The sequence below is a fragment of the Equus quagga genome, chromosome 4, assembly GCF_021613505.1.
Source record: "Equus quagga isolate Etosha38 chromosome 4, UCLA_HA_Equagga_1.0, whole genome shotgun sequence".
NCBI classification, from domain to species: Eukaryota; Metazoa; Chordata; class Mammalia; order Perissodactyla; family Equidae; genus Equus; species Equus quagga.
The window spans coordinates 65,466,881-65,486,265 of NC_060270.1; the positions used below are offsets into that span (position 1 = coordinate 65,466,881).

A 19,385-nucleotide genomic window follows, 5' to 3' on the forward strand; every position below is an offset into this window, starting at 1 on the left:
AGGTATGCTGCATAATGCCTTTCTACATTGGTGCGGAGGGACCAAAGTGGCTCCCTGGCCTGAGGGAGCAGCGTTTATTTGCATGCCAGTGTGTACTGGATGCATGTATGCGCACACACGTGCACATCATCTCACTGAGTTGCTCTACTCGGTGTGGTGCTCTTGCCTCTGCAGTTAGCCTGTGACAGCTCCCTCCTGAGTGGCATCTGGACTGGGCCACCGTGGATGACCCAGCTCTGCAGCTTCCATGTCACCACTGCATCTGGTTCTGGCTGGGCTGAGGACCCAGTGTGCTGGGGAGTGGGCTGTGCTTCCATACAGTTTTCCAGGACACTGGGTAGGCAAGGAGGGTGAGGACAAGGGGAGGGTGAGGGAGGGGTGGGGAGGGGCCAGGGAGTCCAGCTCCAGGGGCCAGTCTCAGAGAGCACAGTCAGGGCAGATGGCTCCCCTGGGCCAGCAGAGGGAGGGAGGGAGGAGTGACCAGCATTCCTCTTCCCCACACAGGCTCCAGCCCTCAGGGAGGCTCGGGGGCTCTGGCTCAGCCTCTCCCTGGAATCTTTGGTAAGCAAGGCATGTCTGCTGTGAGTTCTGGGTGCCTTCTCTGTGCCCACTGGGCCATGATCTGTGCTGAAAATCTTTGCCGACGAGGCCATATGCCCGCACAGTCTCAAAAACCTGAAGTGATATCACAACAGGAAGGGATTTTAGAAGTCGTTTAGTTTAGTGTTTCCCAAAAGTGTGCCCAGGAACCCTTGGCCCACAAGTTTGTAACAGGTATTCTAGGAAGAAATGGGATCTCTGGCTAAATCCATTTGGGAAATGCTGCATTACTTTCCCCACCCCCCACGCCCAGGAGTCAGCACACGCTGGAACATAAAGATGCTGGGAAGCCTTGCACTGGTTTAACTTTGCTTAGTATATAACTTTCCAATTTATCTGCACATGGAGCACTTCTTTTGTTTGGGCTGTTTACCAACATTTTGCCAAGCTGGTGCTCCATGGATCAGAGTTTGGAACATGTGGATGGGGCCAGACCCTTTATTCGAGAAATGAGGAAGTGCAGGGCCAGTGAGCTTGGTCACCCAGGGAGACGTCTCGCCTTTGGACCAAGTTTCTACCGTCACCACCTTCTTTTGTTCTCTCTGCTTCTCTCTCCCATGACAGCCCTATAACTTGCAGCTCCTGTGGTTGGTGGCCATTCCGGACTGACTCAGATTCCGTTATCTCCCTAGGGAGAGCGATGCGGGACTTCTTTGCTGATGCCCAGGTGTAAATGGTGCAGCCTCAAGAAATCGGAGCCCTAGGGAGCTCCCTGCAGCCGGGCTGCAGTCTTTAATCTCTGGGCTGCTGATCTCTGACTGATTGCTGAACTGCTGAGAGTCTCAGAAAGAATCCTGAAAGGTGAAGGTTAGGACGTTCATTTTACATTACGGTGATTCCTCGGGAAGCGTTTGGAAGTGGTGTGGTGAGGTAATGTCAGTAACCAGTACATACATCCTATGTATCCAGCACCAGTTACTGGACATATTTGTTCCTGCCATCAACCCTGAGAGTCAGACCATAGTGTCCTGTCCACTTGAGGGATGAGGGACACGGTGGCCAGAGAGGTCACGCAAGTTGCCCAAGGTCCCAGGTCCAGGAACGGAGGAGCCAGGGCCCAAACCTAGGGAGTGGGCTCTGCAGCCTGCGCTCCAGCTACTGTTATTCCAGGAAGGATGGTTCACGTGTATTTTCCTAACAGGGCTATTTTTCCTAATACCGTGCATTAGAGAATCAACGCTTCGGCCAGTGCCCTGGCGGCTGGGGCAGCCTATTTCTAGAGGAATGTTCCATCCTTACATTTGTTTCCAGAAGCTGGTGCCTGTGTGAGGAAGAGGAATGCTGGTCACTGGTCCCTCCCTCCCTCAGTGTGCCCAGGGGCACTCTGTACCGTGCTCCCTGAGAACTGGCTAGTGGAGCCAAAAGTGGGGCGTGCAGCCCCATGCACACAGGAGCACGCAGACATGCCTAGGCAGAGGGCACGCCCGGGCGGTTCACCTTTCCCCAGACATTACAGTAATGCTGCTTCACTCTGAATGCCCACATACGTCTCCAATTTATTTCCAATCGTTTAGAGCTGGATCGATGGGAGGCAGAGGTGCCTTTGAGCTCCAGCACCTGCTGCTCCCCCAAATGTCAAGCCCTGACATTTGATGCCATTTCCCCCGTAAGCGTCCTGATGACTCACGGCCTCGCTTCCCGGCCCCAGGCCCACCCACCCGGCTCACACCCAGCGAGGACTTTCATACCACTCAGATGGCAAACTATGCTGCCCAGGAGGACCCAGACTTTCTCTGGCAAGGAAAATGCCAGCATCCTGGGTGGCCACTGCGTCCCTGGGTCCCTGGGAGAGGCCTCTCCTGGCTCAATTCCTCCTCCTCCTTTTGTCCCTCCTTCCTGGGTCGGCACATTGTGTTCCCAGGCCAGGCGCAAATCTCGGGAGGAGGTGGGTGCTGTCGCGGCCTGCCTGGGGGTGCAGGTGGCGGGGTGGGGTGGCGGGGTGCATTTTCTCCCATGGAGGTGGAGGAGGCACTGGGGGAGGTGAGGTCTGGTGCCCCTCAGATAAAGTATTCCTTTCTGCTGCTGTCACCGGCATCCTGGAGGGACGGGTCGTCCTGCAGGGCCATGTCTGCGCTCTCAGCAAACTCTGTGCCCTTGGCCTCGTTGGTGTGGTACGTGCCCCTTTGCCGGTACACGTAGCGTAGCATGATGACAAGGAGGCAGATGAGGACGACCGCCACAGTGGTGATCACACCTGCAGGAGGGAAGAAGCACACGGCTCTGTCTGGGGCAGGCATCTGGGACCTGGGGCAGGGCGTCCCGACCCACAGGGGTTGTGCTGTGTGTAGTGTGCACACAGGCCACTACACCCAATGTCAACCTCAGACAGGCCGCCCGTTCTGGCCCCTCTTCCCCTGCTGGTGTGCGCTTTCATCTGTGCCCATCTAACCTTGCCCCTCCCTCCTGTCCTCTCTCCCTCCTGCCCTTCACTCAGCACCCTGCAGACTGAGGCTGGAACAGCATCCCAGAACCGTCCTTGCTCAGAGGCACTCACAGTCTGTGGAGAACAGAACTATGTGCATAATTTGCGTAATGCAACTATGTGGATTTGCCTAAAACTGAGAGTTTCACAGGACTCAGAACTTCCAGTTTTAAAACCAGGACAAGCTCAACTGAGGAGTTTCCTGGGGCAGGGTACTCAAACTGGCCCAGCTGGCTGCCTTAAGCGGGCCACAGAGCGGGAAACGACAGGGGACAACAGCTGGCCTGGGGATGGGTTGGCTGCAGTGTGGTTTCACTGCTCACCCCTCTCCTGCTCCGCTGAGCTCCTGGGTGCGGGCATCTGTGATGAGCCTGGCAGGGGAACAGGGCTTGACCCAGCAAAGGACTGAAGAGGGAGGGGATCCTGGAGGCCGCTGTGCAGAGGCAGGGTGTGGGGAGCCGCCAGGCCTTCCTTTCTGTTTGGACTCAGGAGGGTCAGGAGGTGAGGCCTGAGGGCCGGGCAGGGCAGCAGGGCCGGGTGGTGCAGTGCCGTGTGCTGGTGGGCTGGGGGGGAAGACTGGCGAGTTTTCGAAGGGGTTTGAGTGTGGCAGCCTCATGGGGGTTTTGAGTTCAGGTCTTTGCTTTGAAGCTACAGAACGAGCCCTCTGTCTTGACTTGGGAGGGTTTATTTTATTTGGGGGCCTTGGGGAGTGGCTGTTAGAGAGCATGGGAGGCTAAAACTGTTCTTGAGTCCCACCTTTGAGGAACAATGTCCTAAACTTCCTACTGCCTTCAGGGGCCCTTCTGTCTGCATGATGTTAACACTATTGTCTGAGAAAAAGAAGGGTCAGTGGTCCAGCGAGGCGCAGAGCGCGGGTTTGGTGGCCTGGAACGGGAGTCTGGGATCGCCTGCTTTTATTGATTGACGTCTGAGTGCAGCCGTTCCTGGGGCTCTGAGTGAGTTAGTGAGAAGTGTGAGCCCCAGAAGGAGACAGCAAGCTACCCCTCCTAAACGTGGTGGATCCTGAAACACAGTTTGGGGTCACAGCTGTGTCCAGCAGGGTTCGGTACAGGTCTGAAGCAAGGCCAGGGCGGGGTCAGACTCCCTTCAGGGTGGAGGGATGGGTGTGAGACCCAGGGCAGGGAATAGTGTGGGACGAGTGAGACAGAGGAGAAGTCCAGGGAGCCCTGGCCGTCCTCCCACCAGCCACCCACACCTCCCTTGCCAGAGCTGCTCTCTCTCCAGCCCCCAATCCCTGTGGACCTTGGGACCCAAGGGGGTCCTGACATGGGGACCTCTCTTGTGTCACCCTCACCCCCTGGGACACCACGTTGGACATTTTCTTACAGGGTCAGACTATCCAATCTACATTCGGGACCACCTTCAGGGAGGGAAAGCACTGGCCACAACCACCCCTGCCCCCGTCCTCAGGTGGGTTCTCCCTGGGCGTCTTCTCTGACCCTCCTGGCCGCTTGACGGGCCCCAGAACGGCTCACCTGAAATGATGGCGATGTCTGTCTGGCTCTGCGTCAAGGAAATCCAGGGGGAGTTGGGCTCTGTGGACAGAATAGAAGAGCTCGAGGTGAGACAGGAAGGCTCCCCACACCTGGGTGCCTCTCAGCAGAGCCGCAGCCTCTGCCCCACGGGAGCGGCTCTGTGAACCGGCCCAGGGTGGACAGGAAGCAGCGCAGGGCAGCAACGGGCCTCTGGCTGAGGGTGCGCAGAGCTGGGCCCAGGAGAGCCCCGCATGAACCACCAAGGGTGTCAGACCCCATTCGGGCATCTCTGGGAGCGTGCAGGCAGCATGAGGGCTGGGCTCCCCACGGTATCCCTGGCTGAGAGCTGTGCCTGCACCTGCAGATGCCCAGGAGAGCCCAGTGCTGGGCAGGATGGCAGGCACTGTCGCTGTGTTTAGGGCCAGCATCACCTGCCTCCCAGGCATCAGCTTTTCTCATGATAATGGTTAAAACAGACCATTAGTGCAGTGTCTGCACATGCTGGGTGTTGGTTAAGTTGCCTTCCATCTGTCGTGCCACGTGGTCTTCACAGTAAGGCGCAGGATATTATCAGCCCATTTCACAGGGAGGACACTGAGGCTCAGAGGGATGTGTCTGCGGTCAGCAGCTCGTCCGCTGGTGGCCGGAACTCAGCCTGCGCTCTCGCCCCAGGCCTGCATGGCCTCTTTTCTCTCTGGAAGAAGTCCCTCCCAGCAGGGCTCCTGTCAGGAGGTTCCTGCCTGAGATCCCTCTCCAGGCTTCTGCGTGGACTCTCCTATGTGGAGGCCCTGCCCGTGGTGCTATCTGGGTCACTGAGTGCTTTTCCGAAGCTCAGTGGTCTGGCTGGAGCGCCAGGACCTCAGGCAGAGCAGGAACCTGCACATCGCCTCGAGCTGCTACACAGAAGGTCTCCGTCTCCTTCGGGAGAGGAGTGAGAGGAAGGACTCATTAGACCACGGAAGTATTGGTGTTAACATGGAAATCCCATGTTCCCATTACAACGGCGATGCATATTAGAACAGAGAGGCTGCTTCATAATAGTCATTTCCGCTCAGATAATCACTTTAATTATAGCGCAATGAGGTCATTCTCCCCAGTGCAGCTGCCAGATGCAACTTTCTGATAGGAAATCGGCTGCTGGTGGGACAGAGGTGGGAGCGAAGCAGAGGCTCCAGGCTGGAGGCCTGGAGGAGCAGGGAGGCCAGGGCTCCGGGGCCAGCACTGAGCCCGGAGGTGGGGGAGACCATGACACAAGGCCTCGAGTTCGCACAGAAACAGAGCAGGCACACAGGAGGAGTTGGGGTGGGCGAGGGGGGGACAGGCAGGACAGCTCAGCCTTCAAATGGCTTCACAGCACCGAGACCTCAGGAGTGGGGGTGGGGGGTTCAAGTGGATGGCCGACCCTGAGACCCAGGGGGCACAAGTGCAGCCTGTGTTTCTAGCACACAGTAGGTCCTCATTAAACATTTCTGAATGCATGAGTGCAGGAATAAATGCGTGCATGTGCAGATGGATGGATTCAGACCCTGGCAGGCGTTCCAGAGCTGCCTCAGTCAGTGAGCACGTCACATTCAGTAAGGACCAGGAGCGCCTGACTTCGTCGGTGAGGATGGTCACAGAAGCTCAATACCCAGAACTGCCCTGAGGAATGTGCCAGGTGGCGACAGCATTTCTTATGCCAGTTTGTCCAGCGCAGCCAGGGTTAGAAGGGACTGCGACTTCCTCTTCCTTTAAAAACCGTTAGCGATTGCTGGCCAGGCACAGGCACTGCTCTCTGCATCCGGCAGGCTTTAACTCATTTAGTCCCCCTGACAGTCCCATTGGGCAGCAGTCAGTATTACTCCCCTTTGACAGATCTGGAAGCCGAGTCCCAGAAAAGATTTCCTGTTTCCCCCAGGTCACACGGCTAACACCAGAGGCAGGCGTGAGCTGACTGCAGCGTGGAGTCAGCGCTCTTGGCCCTGCAAGGCTGGGTGAGCACCGGATGAGGTATTTGGCTTGAATCGCTTGGGGTGAATTTCTTGGGTTGTGTTTAGAGACCCTGTACCCAAATCTGTCCATTAGAGTGCGAGAAGCATGTGCACAGGCCAGGTGGGCTGGGGCAGGTGGGCCCCGGACCTTGGAGGAAGCACTGTGGAGGCTCCCAGGCCCCGTGCTCTTTGCGCACACGCTGCCCCGCCGGGGTGGGGTGGGGGTGGGGACAGGAACGCCTGCTCTCCCCCAATGCCCCTCCTGGTGTGCGGGGCTGAATTTGCTCAGGGTGCACAACGTGACTGACTGCAGAGTAGTGCAGCTTCAGCGTGGCCATAACCGCCACACAGGTCAGAGCTGGCCCAGAGGAGGGGGCTCGGACCCTCTGGGAAGGTGGGGATGGTGTAAGGTGGTGGCTCTCAAAGGGCGCTCCCTGGACGAGCAGCATTTCCTGGCGGCTGTTAGAAATGCAGATTCTCGGGACCCACCTCAGACCTGCTGTATGGGAAACACTGAGCCGGGGGCCAGCCGCCTGTGGTGGCGGGCCTCTGGGTGGCTCTGATGTACGCGTGGGGTTGAGAACTGCTGGTGGAAGAGATGGCCTCCCAAAGGGCGCTGTTTCAGGATTGGCCCTCGAAGGATGAATGGAGTTCGCTGCACAGATGGCAGAGAGCTCGGCACCCCACCAGTGCCCACTCTCCCTGGTTCTCGGCTTTCTCCCTGAATGTCTGCTTGCCACCCAGGGCACTGAGGCGCCTGAAGCCTGGATTTTGATCTCTTGCCTCTAGAGGTGGTGGGGTGAGAGCCCTCATCAGCCACATGACCTTGTGCTGTGTCCATTCAGCCAGCAGCAATGATACAGGATATTCGGGAAAGGCTGGCTGGAGTGAGCTCAGATCCTGCCTGGGCTGTTGATGGTTTAGCTGCGACAGGATTAGGAACCTGGAATGGAGGTCCACCCGTTGCTGGGGTTGAAGGGTAGGCATGTGGCTGGGATTAGGATCATTCTGAGCTCAGGAATTGGCGGAGAGGGCCTATGGGCAGCCTTAGGGATGCGTTTATGGCAGAGCAAGGCGTGGGTCAGACATCAGAAACAAAGTGTCCGGCCCCGAGATGGGATGGGTGTGAGAGGCCCCAGCCCTTCTGTGGAGACCCAGAGCGCCCCCCATCTTTCCCTCCCAGCTCTCCTCAAGGTTGCAGCCCCCACCCGAAAGGAGGATCTGCAATCCCAGCACTGTGTCCGCCAGCTCACGGCTCCACACTGGCCAGCCTGTGGGCCTGGCACCTGGCACAGCTGCTGGACATTTGAAAGGCTCGTCCCTTCTGGGGAACCGAGACTCCAACTGCACCCTGCACTGTCCACACCATTGTGGTGACAGCTTTTGGTTTAAATCCTGGCTTGACCAATTTAACAGCAGTGTATTCAGCAAAATGTTAACTTTGATTGGCTTTAGTTTCTGCATATGTTAAACAAAGAGAACCATACCCAGCTGTGGACGGGATTAGAAATGATATGCACACGAGATAAATATTATATATATATTACGTAGACAACAACTCCATGGTACGTGGCTCAGAATAGGTATTTACTCAGTTGGAGCCACTATTTTGATTCTGATTCTTATTAACACTCTCATTCGCACATAATTCAATGCCAGCCCCCTAAGTGACCAGCTGACAGGTGTGAGGAGTCCATGCAGAGGATGGACGCTGGCCGTGGAGTTATCCTGGCCTGGTGTTATCCTGGCGGACACTGACACAAGCCCTTGTGCTGAGTCTGTGTGTTCCCAGCATTACTGCAGGGACCCGGGGAGCTTCCCAGAAATGGAGAGTGACTCTCTGACTTCAGGGGGCTTACGGTTTCCCTGGGAGGCATGACTGTGACTGAAGACTGATTTAGGGCAGTGTTTGTCAAACAGCAAGTCCCTGCCCACTAGTGGGCCCAACCAGAGAGAGGGAGACAGAGGGAGGGAGAGAGGGAGAGGGGAGGAGGGTGGGAGGAAGGAGAGAGAGATGGGGAGAGAGAGAAGAAAGAAAGAGAGAGAGACAAAGAGAGAGAGAGGAGACAGAGCCGAGAGCTCCGGAAGCATCCGGCATTGCCTGTAGTCCAGGTTGTGGAGCTCTGATTCCATCTGCGCACACACCACAAGCACACGCATCTGAGTCACAACGTAAAGGGCAGTTCTTAGCAAGGCTCACTCACCACGATCTTTGGAAACCATGATTTAGACAACAACACTACAAGAGGGGATAAACCAAATCCTTAGTCCCATAGTGTCAGGTTCAAGGGGCATCCAACTACGACATCAAGAAAGGGTCAGGCAGGGGCCGGCTCTGTGGCCGAGCGGTTAAGTTCACGCGCTCCACTGCAGCGCCACAGGGTTTGGATCCTGGGCGTGGACATGGCACCGCTCGTCAGACCACGTTGAGGCGGCGTCCCACATCTCACAACTAGAAGGACCTGCAACTAAGTTATACAAAACTGTGTACAGGGGGGTTTGGGGAGATAAAGCAGAAAAAAAAAAAAAGATTGGCAACAGTTGTAAAAAAAAAAGAAAGAAAGAGTCAGGCAGATAGAGAGCAAAACACAGCTTTGTGCCCAGGAAAGCTGATGTGGGTGATGGCGGTAAAGTTGTGGACAGCTCTGGGCTTCTGAAGCCCTTCCCCCTACATGTGGCCATCCAGCTGCAGGTCTCACCTCAAGGCCAAGGCCGGGGCTATGTGGCCAAGTGTGGGGACAACAGATGCTTCCTGTGACCTTATGGATCTGGAGAGGGAGAGGAAAGGGAAGGGCGGTCCTGCTCCCAAACTCATGTTCAGGGAAGTGACGCCTCCCGGGGTGGCCGGGGGCAGAGGGGTGCAGGAGGCAGGCCAACCACTCACAGAGACCTCTGGAAATTTCAGGTGTGGAAGAATGCTCCCCAGCGATGGAAGTGATGCCATGTGTCCTGGGGGTTCACTTGTCCTTATGAGGCAGAGGAGGTGGGGGCTGCCCCTGTGCAGTTACCAGGCATGGGCACTGGCTGAAGCTGCTGCAGGGCTCCCTCGTTTAATCCTACAGCAGCCTGCCAGAGGGAAGGGTTTCCTTTCTTTAAGTTACTGATAATGAAATGCTTGCCCAAAGAGCACAAGTAACTAACTTGTCTGAATCTCACAGCCACAAAAGGGCACAGCCTGTGCTCTGACCTGGGACGCCCCGGCCCCAACCTGTGTGCGTTCCCACAGCCGCGCTTGGGAACAGCTTTTCTCCTGCGCAATCGGCAATTCGGCTGCCGCCAAATCCCTGCTGAGTCTCCAGGTCCACAGAGTGGCCAGCTGCCTGTTCTGCGGTCAAAGGCGGCAGTCCCTGGGAGGCCGCAGGGCACACCGGTGCTGCCCTTCTCCATGTGGGTGACATTCTCAGCTCCAGCTGGCAGCTTGGGCACAGCTAACAAGATAGGACTTTAGCGGCAGCTGGATCCTTAGGGGAGGGGAGATGCTGGCGGTGTTTCTCAGATGTTGATGGAGAGCAGTGGTCAGGCGGGGGCCCTTCAGATGCAAGCTGACCTTCCTCTGTCGCCACCAAGAACCCCCGTCTCTGTGTTTTCAGATGAAGCTGTGCTAGGAAGTTCTCTTCTCTCCTGCAAGCTTTGTCTTCACATCCCCTGGTCCATCTCTAATGGTTTCTCCTTCTGCCTCAGGGACCGCGGGGGAAGAGCCTCACTTCCTGTTTCCCATGGTCCGCTTGGTCCAGCAAAAGGGGAGAATTCAGGCACAGAGAGAGTTAGTTCCTTCGAGTTGAGAGTGACGATGCTTCAGACTAGGAGGCCTAGGTGTTCTCCGAAGAGGAAGATGCTTTTAGCCTTGAAATCACGAAGGGAAACGCAGGTTTGTCATGGATGCCTTGGAGGTCCCACCATGACACCCGAGCTCATGACCGCAATGGCGGGGGGCGGCCACATCGATTGTCTGATGAGTTGCCAAGCTCTGGGCTCCTTATTGGAAGCGTTCTATTTCAAGGACCCTACAGATCTAGTCAGAAAAGTCACTCTACCACGTGCGCTCAGGCAGCGATGGCTTTGCGTGAGTCTGACGGGTTCAGGAGCAGGACAGCTAACAAGGGAGGGACAGGAACATTTGTGGTCACAGAAAGTTCTCCTTGGCTCGCACTGCAGCGTCTCCTTCCTGCTCTAGATTCTGGCCTCAAAGTGCTTGCGCAAGTGAAGTAGAAATCAGTTGACAATTATTAACCGTCTTCTTTTTGGTAGGAAAATGGTCATATACAAAGAAAGAACTTTCTTTGATGGTTTGCTGTTATTGCTCCCTGAAAGGATGCAGCATTCAAGCACTGGTTTCAGAAGATAAGTGCCCCAAAGAAATAATCGAATAGCTTATTATCCACCTGTCCATCTCTCTTGCAAGCCAGCCAGCGTTGACTAAGCAGTTAGCATTTACCCAGCCCCAGGCGTAGAGTGATGTGGAGAGGATGGGGTCTGTCCCCAGGAAGCTTGTGACTTGGTTAGGGAGATGCAACCTATTTATGTGAAAATTAGACTGCCAACACTCTGTGTGATAAAGTGTCACCATGAACACACAATGCTGTGCCCAGGGGTGCTGGAGAGGGGACTCAACCATTGGACTCAGGCCCAGGTCTCCAGGATTCCATGACAGTCAGGAAGCTCAGGGTTTTGTTTGTTTATCCTGTCCTTCAGCAAACTTTTTCTAGCATCTTTTGTTTGTTTATCCTGTCCTTCAGCAAACATTTTCTAGCATCTTCTACGTTCTAGCAACGTGCTCCCTAGTCAAGGCAAGGTCCCTGCCTTTCAGGAGCTTGCTGTGTAGCAGACAGACAAATGTATCTGAGGCTAAGTTAGGAAAGGGTAGTTCTCTGACGTTCTCAGGAAAGGCTTCCTGGAGGAGGAGGTCCCCAAGGCTGGCCTGCTGAGATGGCGAGGTGGGCAGTGCCAGCAGGGAGACTGGGCAGAAGGGTGGGGGAAAGATCTCAGGGGCAGGGTCAGCAGGGCTCCTGGCGGGGCCAGAGGGCCTCAGTGAGGGCCCAGATGCTGTGGTGCCTGGTCCTCGTGTGTCAGGGGTGCGGCTCCGGTGAGCTGATGGCTCTATGCTGGGGGCTCACCCTGCCTGCACCTTCAACACAACCCCCTTCCTGGCGGCGTGGAAAGCACACATCCACTGACCTCAGCTGGTGGATGGAATTCCCAGGGCAAGGCGAGGCTGAGGTGAATGAGACCATGTTGGCCAGAATGCGCCTCCCAGTCTCAAGGTCAAAATTGTTGCCGTCATGGTCCCTATGTGTCACCTTATCAACAATCTCCTCAATCCAAGGGCTGTCAAAAGGCTGTGTGATGTAATTACACTGCTCTGACACCCTATAAAATGATCAGATCACGCTCTCCTCCTAGTCGCCAGGATCTGGTCTCCCCTGTTGCCCCCGCGCCTGTCGCACTCTGTAAAATCGGGGCCGGCTGTCAGGCGGGTATGGGAGCCTTGCAGGCTGCAGCACACCCACCACGTCAACACACTGCGTGGCGGCCGAGCGTGGAGGCCTGCGGGGCTGGGCGGCCAGGGGCTGAGGCCTCTCTGCTCTGGAGAAGACAGCCATGCCCGGCGTCAGCGAACTGGGGAAGCCGCAGGACCTCAGCAATCAGAGGTGGACCGCGGGCAGAGGCAGGAAGGGGACCCTCTTCCAGGGAGACACCTGGAGCCTCGCTCAGGGATTCCTCACGTCTCGGCCTTTGTGTGGGGATGTGCTCACGGGAGGGTAACAGGAAAGACAGGGGAGGGTGCCCTAACTCTCACCGCAGACTGTCTCCTCCCCGGGTTTTCTCCACCTGCATGTCCCTGAGCTTGTTTTATTCTTATTTTTTCACAGAGCTTCTTTGAACACCGTGATCAGTCTGCCTCAGTTGAGCTCTATGGTCTAAGTAAAAGGAAAGAATCCTTGTCTTCATTCCTGGGCCGGAGTTTAAAACAACGGAGCCGCCGTCTCCTCAGCCCAGGAGGGCGACAGCAGTGGGAGTCAGCAAGAAGCCCTCAGGGGAAGGTGAGTCCCGGGAGACGAGGGTCAGCTGAGCAAGAGGGAGTCCCCTGTCCACAGGGGGATTCTCCTGTCAGACAGGGACCTTGTCGACTTTGGGTGTGTGGTTTGGGGCTTCTGAAGGAGGCAGCTGTCTGCTCCCTTTATTCAGGTGTAGAGTGGGGAAGGGTGAACCACTGCTCCCTCCCCCAACCACCAGCAGACACACCTGCTGAGGATTTCTCAGAAATTAAATTTAAAAGAGACGGGAAGGGGGAGAGACGATTCCATCAGGCTGCTGTGTCTGGCTCCCGGGAGGAGCGCGGCTGATTGGGAAGCAGCCTGGGGCTTGATGAGGTCTGGCTGCTGGGCTGGGGCAGGGGGCAGGAGGGGGTGTCCAGTATCAGCATCAACCGAAGAAGCTCCAGCTTAAGACAATGCTGAGATGACCAAAAGGGAGCTTAGTAAATTTGTTCTTCCCAGAAGGAAAGTCTACACTTGAAACAGTTGGTGTGGCTTTAGCACACCTCGAGAGGAGACCCAGCTCTTTGACTTCTAATTTGCACCTGTCTCTTTGTCAAGCCGCTGATCTGCACCTTGAGCGGAGACAAAGTTCAGAGGGAACTGAAGGTGAGGAGGAGAGGCAGCAGACGCGGCCTGACAGTGAGGCAGCGTCCCTGCTTTGACCACGTCAGGATCCAGGCTCAGGAGACCCTCACGCCCCACCCCGGGGGAGGGACAGACTGGACCCCTTCTATCCACGTGCGCATGTCTGTGGCCTGTGTGATGCCCGGATCTGTGGATGGTGCTGGCTGCAAGGCCCTTCCTGCTCTGGCCCAGTGTCCGAGCTGATGTCTCTCTCCTCGTCCTTCCTCTATCCAGCTGGGACAAGCAGCAACTTGGATGTGGGTTCGTCCTCGTTGCCAGTTCTGCAGCTCCATCCCAGACCCCTACCAGGATCCAGCCCATTTCTAGGCCCCACAGTCTCCGGGCTCTGTGGAGCTCAGAAGTCCCTGGACATGATCCACCCCCGAGGCCCCCTGTCTTGGGCCTCCCTGCAGAGCTCTGCCCTCACTCGTCAGACTCCGTGCTCAGACACTCACTCCTCTGCCTCCCCCTGGAACTCTCCTCTCACAGCTCACCACAGGGACCACTCTCTGACCTCTGACCCCGACCCCTGATCCCCAGAGTAAAGAGATGCCCACCTCCGAGGTGGACACATGGCCACGGGACACAGAAGCAGTGTCAGTGCATGGCGTCCTCCAGGGAAAGAGCATACCCCACGTGCCTCTGTTTCTCTTTGGGGCTAAGGGGAGACTGGGGGCACGGCAGCACTGGTGGGAATTTGCTGATTATGGGTAAAGAGGGAATGGGTTAACGGGCTCACCATCCCCTAAGCACAAAGCAAGGCCCTCAGGACGGAAGGAGTGAACCACCCTTAGGGGTGTCATCAGTCCCCTCGAATGGCCCTTCTCCCACCTTCCCATCTCCAGGTACGAGGAGCGGCTGCACCTGTAGTGTAGGGCAACATTCTCAGGCAAGTCACCTCACTTCTCGGGGCCTCTTTCCTCACCCGTAACAGGGTGACAGCCTGATGGGGTTACTGTGGGGCTGACAGCCAAGGCACTGGCTCTCAAGTTTGAGTGAGCCTCAGAACAGCCAGCAGATTTTACACCGCAGATCACTGTGCCCCCACCCCCGAGATCCAGAGTCAGCCGGTCTGGGAGGGGTCTAGGAATGTGCATTTCTAACGGGTTCCAGGTGCTGCTGGTCTGGGAGGGTCCCTTTGAGAACCAATGAGCTCGCACTGTGAGTGTGTGGACCACGTGCTCAGTTCGAATGCTGTTACACACCAACCCTTTCAAGGGGTGATACTAGGTGTCAGTCAACAGAACCGGGGGCTGGGACCCTCTCAGCAACGTAGATCAGAAGTCACGGTCACAGCTGCCCCGGCCACAGCCCCGAGCTTAGTGTCCTTCTTTTAGGAGCCAGCTGACACAGTTGGAGACCCGGCACAGTGGTAAACCAAGAATCTATCACCTCTTGCGGCTCCCCTTCCTGGCCCCAGGACTGGAGCTGGGCGAGGGTCCGGGCCCTGGGCCAGGGCCTGAGGTGCCCACATCCTCTGACCGTGACTGATCACTGGGCTGCCGGCTCCCCAGCCTGTTCTCTGCGAATTCTGAAAGGGTTCTCGGCTGTCCCGGATGTCCTTTGTGTGCTGAGTGCCGGCAGCGAGGCCGTGGAAGGAAGAGCGCCCACTGTGCTTTATGGAAGTATGCCGGGCTCTAGGGAGGCTGCAGGAAGCGCATCTCCTGGGGAAGGCAACTGCAGCACCAAAATGGTGAAGGAGGTGGATGCTCGGGGTATTTTGAGGAACCGAGTGAGGGGGAGCTGTGTACCCCAACCAGCCTTTGCTTGGTTTCCCAGCTCCAAGCTCCACCAGAACTGGCTGGCACACAGAGGCCCTGGCTAAGCCTGTTTACAGCCCCGACTCCATCCAGACATGGGGGAGAGTGAGGGTGCACAGGAGGCCCCGCCTGCACACCTGTGACACCTGTGAGGGAGCACACTGGCTGTGCAGGCCAGGCCCAGAGTGGCCAGGTGAGGGCCAATCAGGGCGGCGGAGCTCCCACACCACCCGGACCATCCTGGAGAGTGCTGAGGCCTCTCCAGCTGCCGCTTCCTCAGCTGTCAAATGTGACGGCGTGTCGTGTAGGCTCCTGTGCGCTAGTGTGTGTTGAGAGGCAGTACAGTGGCCAGCGCACAGCGGCTATCTGAATATTACTTATTGTCATCGTCAACAACGTTGACATGGCCTCGGTCAGAGTGGGATTCTCAGAAACGAGCAGCTTGGATGCTTTCCGGTACCGTTCAGCAAATGTATAACTTGAGAATCAAAAACTCCATTTCTAGTAATTTATCCTAGAGAAATAATCTGAAATGGAAACAAAAATTAATGCTCAGGAAAGTGTATTGCAACTTGGTTTCAAATGGAAAATAAAAGAGAGAGAACAATGTAAATGTTTCCATTAGAGAGCTGGGTGTGTAGATTATGATACCTCATATGACAGAATAGCACACAGTGGCAGAAGTGACGCCTGGGAATTCTTAGTGACAGGAAGAAATGCTTACGGTGTGAAGTAAGGAAAGGAACAGGATCCTGTAAATATAAATTACGTTAGGTATTAAAAAATGTCTTAGAGAAAAGAATGAAAGGAAATCCCCTTGAAATGTTGAGGCAGTGGCTTTTGGGTGGTGGATAGGGGTTATGGGTGGCATTGTTTTCTTCTAATATACAGTTTTATGTACTTTCCAAACCCTCTACGATAAACATGCTACTTTTAAGGACAAGGAATGGGTGTGGATCTTCAGAACTGGCTATCGGAACTGACCTCAGATTAGACGGTCCATGAAGGTTGCTCCCCCTGCCTGCCCTGCCCCATGCCCCATGGGGTGTCTGCACCCCCTCCGCAGTGGCTCCCACAAGCCACCTTGGGCCGTCACTGGGCAGGGGGGCCATGCTGCACTCTGAATGGTCTGTCTTGTGGTCACACACCCTTTGCCTGACCAGGTAAGGAGAGGATTCGGGCAGACATATTCACTTCCAATAAAGAAACGCACGACGGGACAAAGAGCCGGTTGTTCAGTGACCACAGCTCCTCGCCCGCTTTCCCCGGGCTGCCCTTGTGCACTGAGGAATTTGAGCTGTGGCTTGCCTCCAGAAGTCTTCACCTCGACCCTGTTTTCTGCAGGTGGAAACAAAGGGAAACTCCAGCCCCTCAGGGAATGGGTCCGAGGCTGGATAGTGGTCCGAGGCTGGATAGCAGAAGTCACAGGGCTGCTAGGTGACAGGTTTTGCTTCTTTGAGCTCCCCAAGGTCATCATGGGTGTCCTGCTTGGCTGGCTTCTCCAGGGCCCCCGGATGGAGTATCTTCCTACAGACACTGGAAAGGTCTCTCTTACTTCCTGGGCTAGTTAAGCATCCTCTGGCCAGGAGTCTCTGAGGGGAGGCCTTGGTTGTCCCTCTGATTTTGGTCTCAGAGGAAGGACCCTTAGAGCACAGACTCAGTTTCTCCTCTCAGCCTCCTGTTTCTCCATCTCTGCCGTCATCTTCTTTTTTCTTTATCCCTGTGGCCAGCTTCAACCTCTTCATCCTTATCCATATGTCTTGCTTCTCTTTTCAAGGAACAGTGATCGTCCATCAACGATTTTGTCCCCATACTTTTGGAGTCTGTGTCTATTTCCATATTCCTACAGAAGTTGTGGGATTTGACCTCTCAAACCAAAGATCTCTGGGTTTGCCTGCAGAAGGTGCACTAAGCCGTGCAGGTGTCAGAGAGCTCAGTCTGGGAAAATCTTCTACTCCCTGAAAGCCGATTCTTGTAGCCTCCGGATAGTTGCACCCCAAGGTCACAGAATGTCACCTCTTTCAAAATGTGCGGGGGAGAGGGATGGAGGAGTTAAGATCATCTGTTGCAGACACTGTAGTGAGCATGTGTTTATCAGTTGCTGGGATCATAGCAGCTTTGGGTTGGAAACGGCCTGGGACGCTCATCCGGCCCGCCTTGCCTGCTTCTTCCGTTGTTTCACCACCTCCTGACGGCAACCCTACACTGCATCCACAGCTGCCCTGGACTCAGCAGCCCAGCCCCTGATGATTCCTCCTCTTTCCACCTGTGCGAGGTGGCTCCATGCCCCTGGGACCCAGCCCTCCATCTGGCCCTTATCTTAGTTACTTTATCTGTCTAGAGAGTTCCAGGAGCTGGCCTCGGGCTGCCACCATTACATTTCACGTTGTTTGGGGGAAAAAGACCCAAATGGACTATAGCAAGGCTTTGTCAGCAAGTTTATGTTACACATTCCCTCACCAAGTTGAGCACATGGATATTCAAAGCAGCTACTCATTCACAATTTAATTCTCACTCTGGGCTCCCACTGGTATACCTGAGCAGGGAGGCGCTGAGGCGGGCTGCAGGTGAGGAAGAAGCAGGGCCTTACACTGGGGGCAGCCTCTCCCCTCCCCTCTGTGCTGACAGAACACGCTCTGCGTGCTGCCCTTGGCGGGGACTGCATTCTGGGCAGCCTCTATAACTTTCCGGTCCCTTCCAGGAAAAGTCCAGTCAAAACAAAAGCTGTGGGCTCACATCCATTGTAAAGCTCCTAAGTGAAATAAGCTAGTGATAGAAAGACAAACGCTGCGGGGTTCCACTGACGTGGGGAATCTGAAATAGTGGAATTCACAGATTCCCAGGGAGGAACAGTGGGCACCAGGGGCCGGGGGACGGCGAGCAGGGGCGTTGCTGGCGAGGGGCATGGAGTTCCCGTGAAGCCCGGGCAGCAGGCTCTGGAGAGCTGCTGTAGCCCAGTGCACCTACCATCAACAATAACCGATCACTCAGACATTTGTCAAGAGGGTAGAGCTCATGTTTAGTGTTCTTGCCACAATAAAAAACAAAAACCGAAACCCAAAAAACAAAAAGCAACTCGTCCCAAGTGCTCGGCCCGCTCAGCAGGGAAAAGAGGGCCCACCTGCTTTCTCCCCTTCCTCCCCTCCTCCGGCCCTGAGCTCGGCCCTCTCCAGAGCTGCTGTGGGAAGGGGGTGCGAGGTGAGGGAGACACGCCTTCTGCCTAACTGGTGACATGTTGTTTTGTCCGGGCGGGGATGGCCTCGTCTGTGCCGGCTCTTTCTGAGGGCACAGTGATGGGCTCTGTGAAGAACAGGGGCAGGGAGGCCCACCCTGCCTGCTCCTTGACCCAGGTGGTCCTGGAGCGGACTGACCCTGCCTGGCCCCCTGCCCAGCCTGGATGGGGCTGCCTGGAGGGGCTGGGGGATGCTCTGAAGATGGTTCACGCCCAGCCCCTCTGGGCCCGGCCCTGCAGAGCAGGGACTGTTTTGGGTGAGCTGCCGCATCTTGATGTGCCTGAGGAGACACCACACCTCCTCCCAAGAGTTCCCACGTGGCTCTCTCTGGCGGCAGCACGCATGGACAAGCACGCACGCACCAGCGGGAGCCGGGCTCCCCTCTGGTCCCAGCCCTGCTTGCTTTGGGGACTCCCTGGGGCCTTTCTCACTTGGCTTGAGGTGGAGAGAGGCCCAAGCAGCATGGCGAGGCGGGAACCAGGTGGAGCTATCTTCTCCCACAGCTGCCCCCAGGGAAGCGCTTGGCAGCTGTCCCGCCTCCTCTGGGACGATGTCTTGTGGCAACCACGCTCGGACCAGTGTGGAGTGTACTTAGGCAGTGTCTAGTGTCTGTCTTGAATGTGAGGGTACTTATTGCTCATTTTCCTCTGGTTTGAGTCTTTCGTTGAAATGCCTATATAAGATGCCTACATATATAATTTATAAAATGGGGGCTCGTTTTATAAATGCAGGCATTGTTCCGGTTTCTCACAAGAATCATTGAGGTGGATGTTACAATGCCTCTTACTTTACGGTGGAGGAAATAGGCCCAGAGAGGTTGGGTATTGCCCGAGGTCACACAACAGTTGCCAGTTGGATTAGAACTGGGTCTGTCTGTTTCCAAAGCTCATTCTAGAATCATCTATTCAACAAGTGCTCATGGAGGGCCTATTGTGTTCCCTGTTCCAGAGCCTGAAGGTCTAGCAGTGAGCAGCACACAGCCCTGCCCTCTGTGGGAGGGGGCTTCCATTCTAGAGGGAGCAAGCAACAGCTAGTTTAAGACGTGGATCACAACATAAGGCCAGGGGGTGACAAATGCCATGAAGCATAAAGAAAGGAGATGGGGAGCGAGGGTGTGCTTTCTGAGAGAGGGCGATCCAGGAGACCTCGCGGAGGAGGTACCTTTTGGGCTGTGCTACCAACTGGATATTTTGTGTCTCCCCAAAACTGACATGTTGAAGCCTAATCCCCACAGTGATGGTA

The 19,385-nt window shown here is 55.9% G+C and overlaps 1 protein-coding gene across 1 annotated transcript in view; it reads right to left on the minus strand.

The window, feature by feature from the left end:
* Window positions 1-2,070: 2,070 nt before the first annotated feature.
* The window catches only part of GYPC (glycophorin C (Gerbich blood group)), a 44,338-nt gene continuing 27,023 nt past the window's right edge, over window positions 2,071-19,385 (minus strand). The window contains exons 2-3 of the mRNA XM_046659550.1: window positions 4,519-4,578; window positions 2,071-2,794 (exon numbers count right to left, since the gene is read on the minus strand). Coding sequence (XP_046515506.1) covers window positions 2,598-2,794; window positions 4,519-4,578 — 257 coding nt within the window. The 3' untranslated portion in view covers window positions 2,071-2,597. The remainder of the gene's footprint in view (window positions 2,795-4,518; window positions 4,579-19,385) is intronic.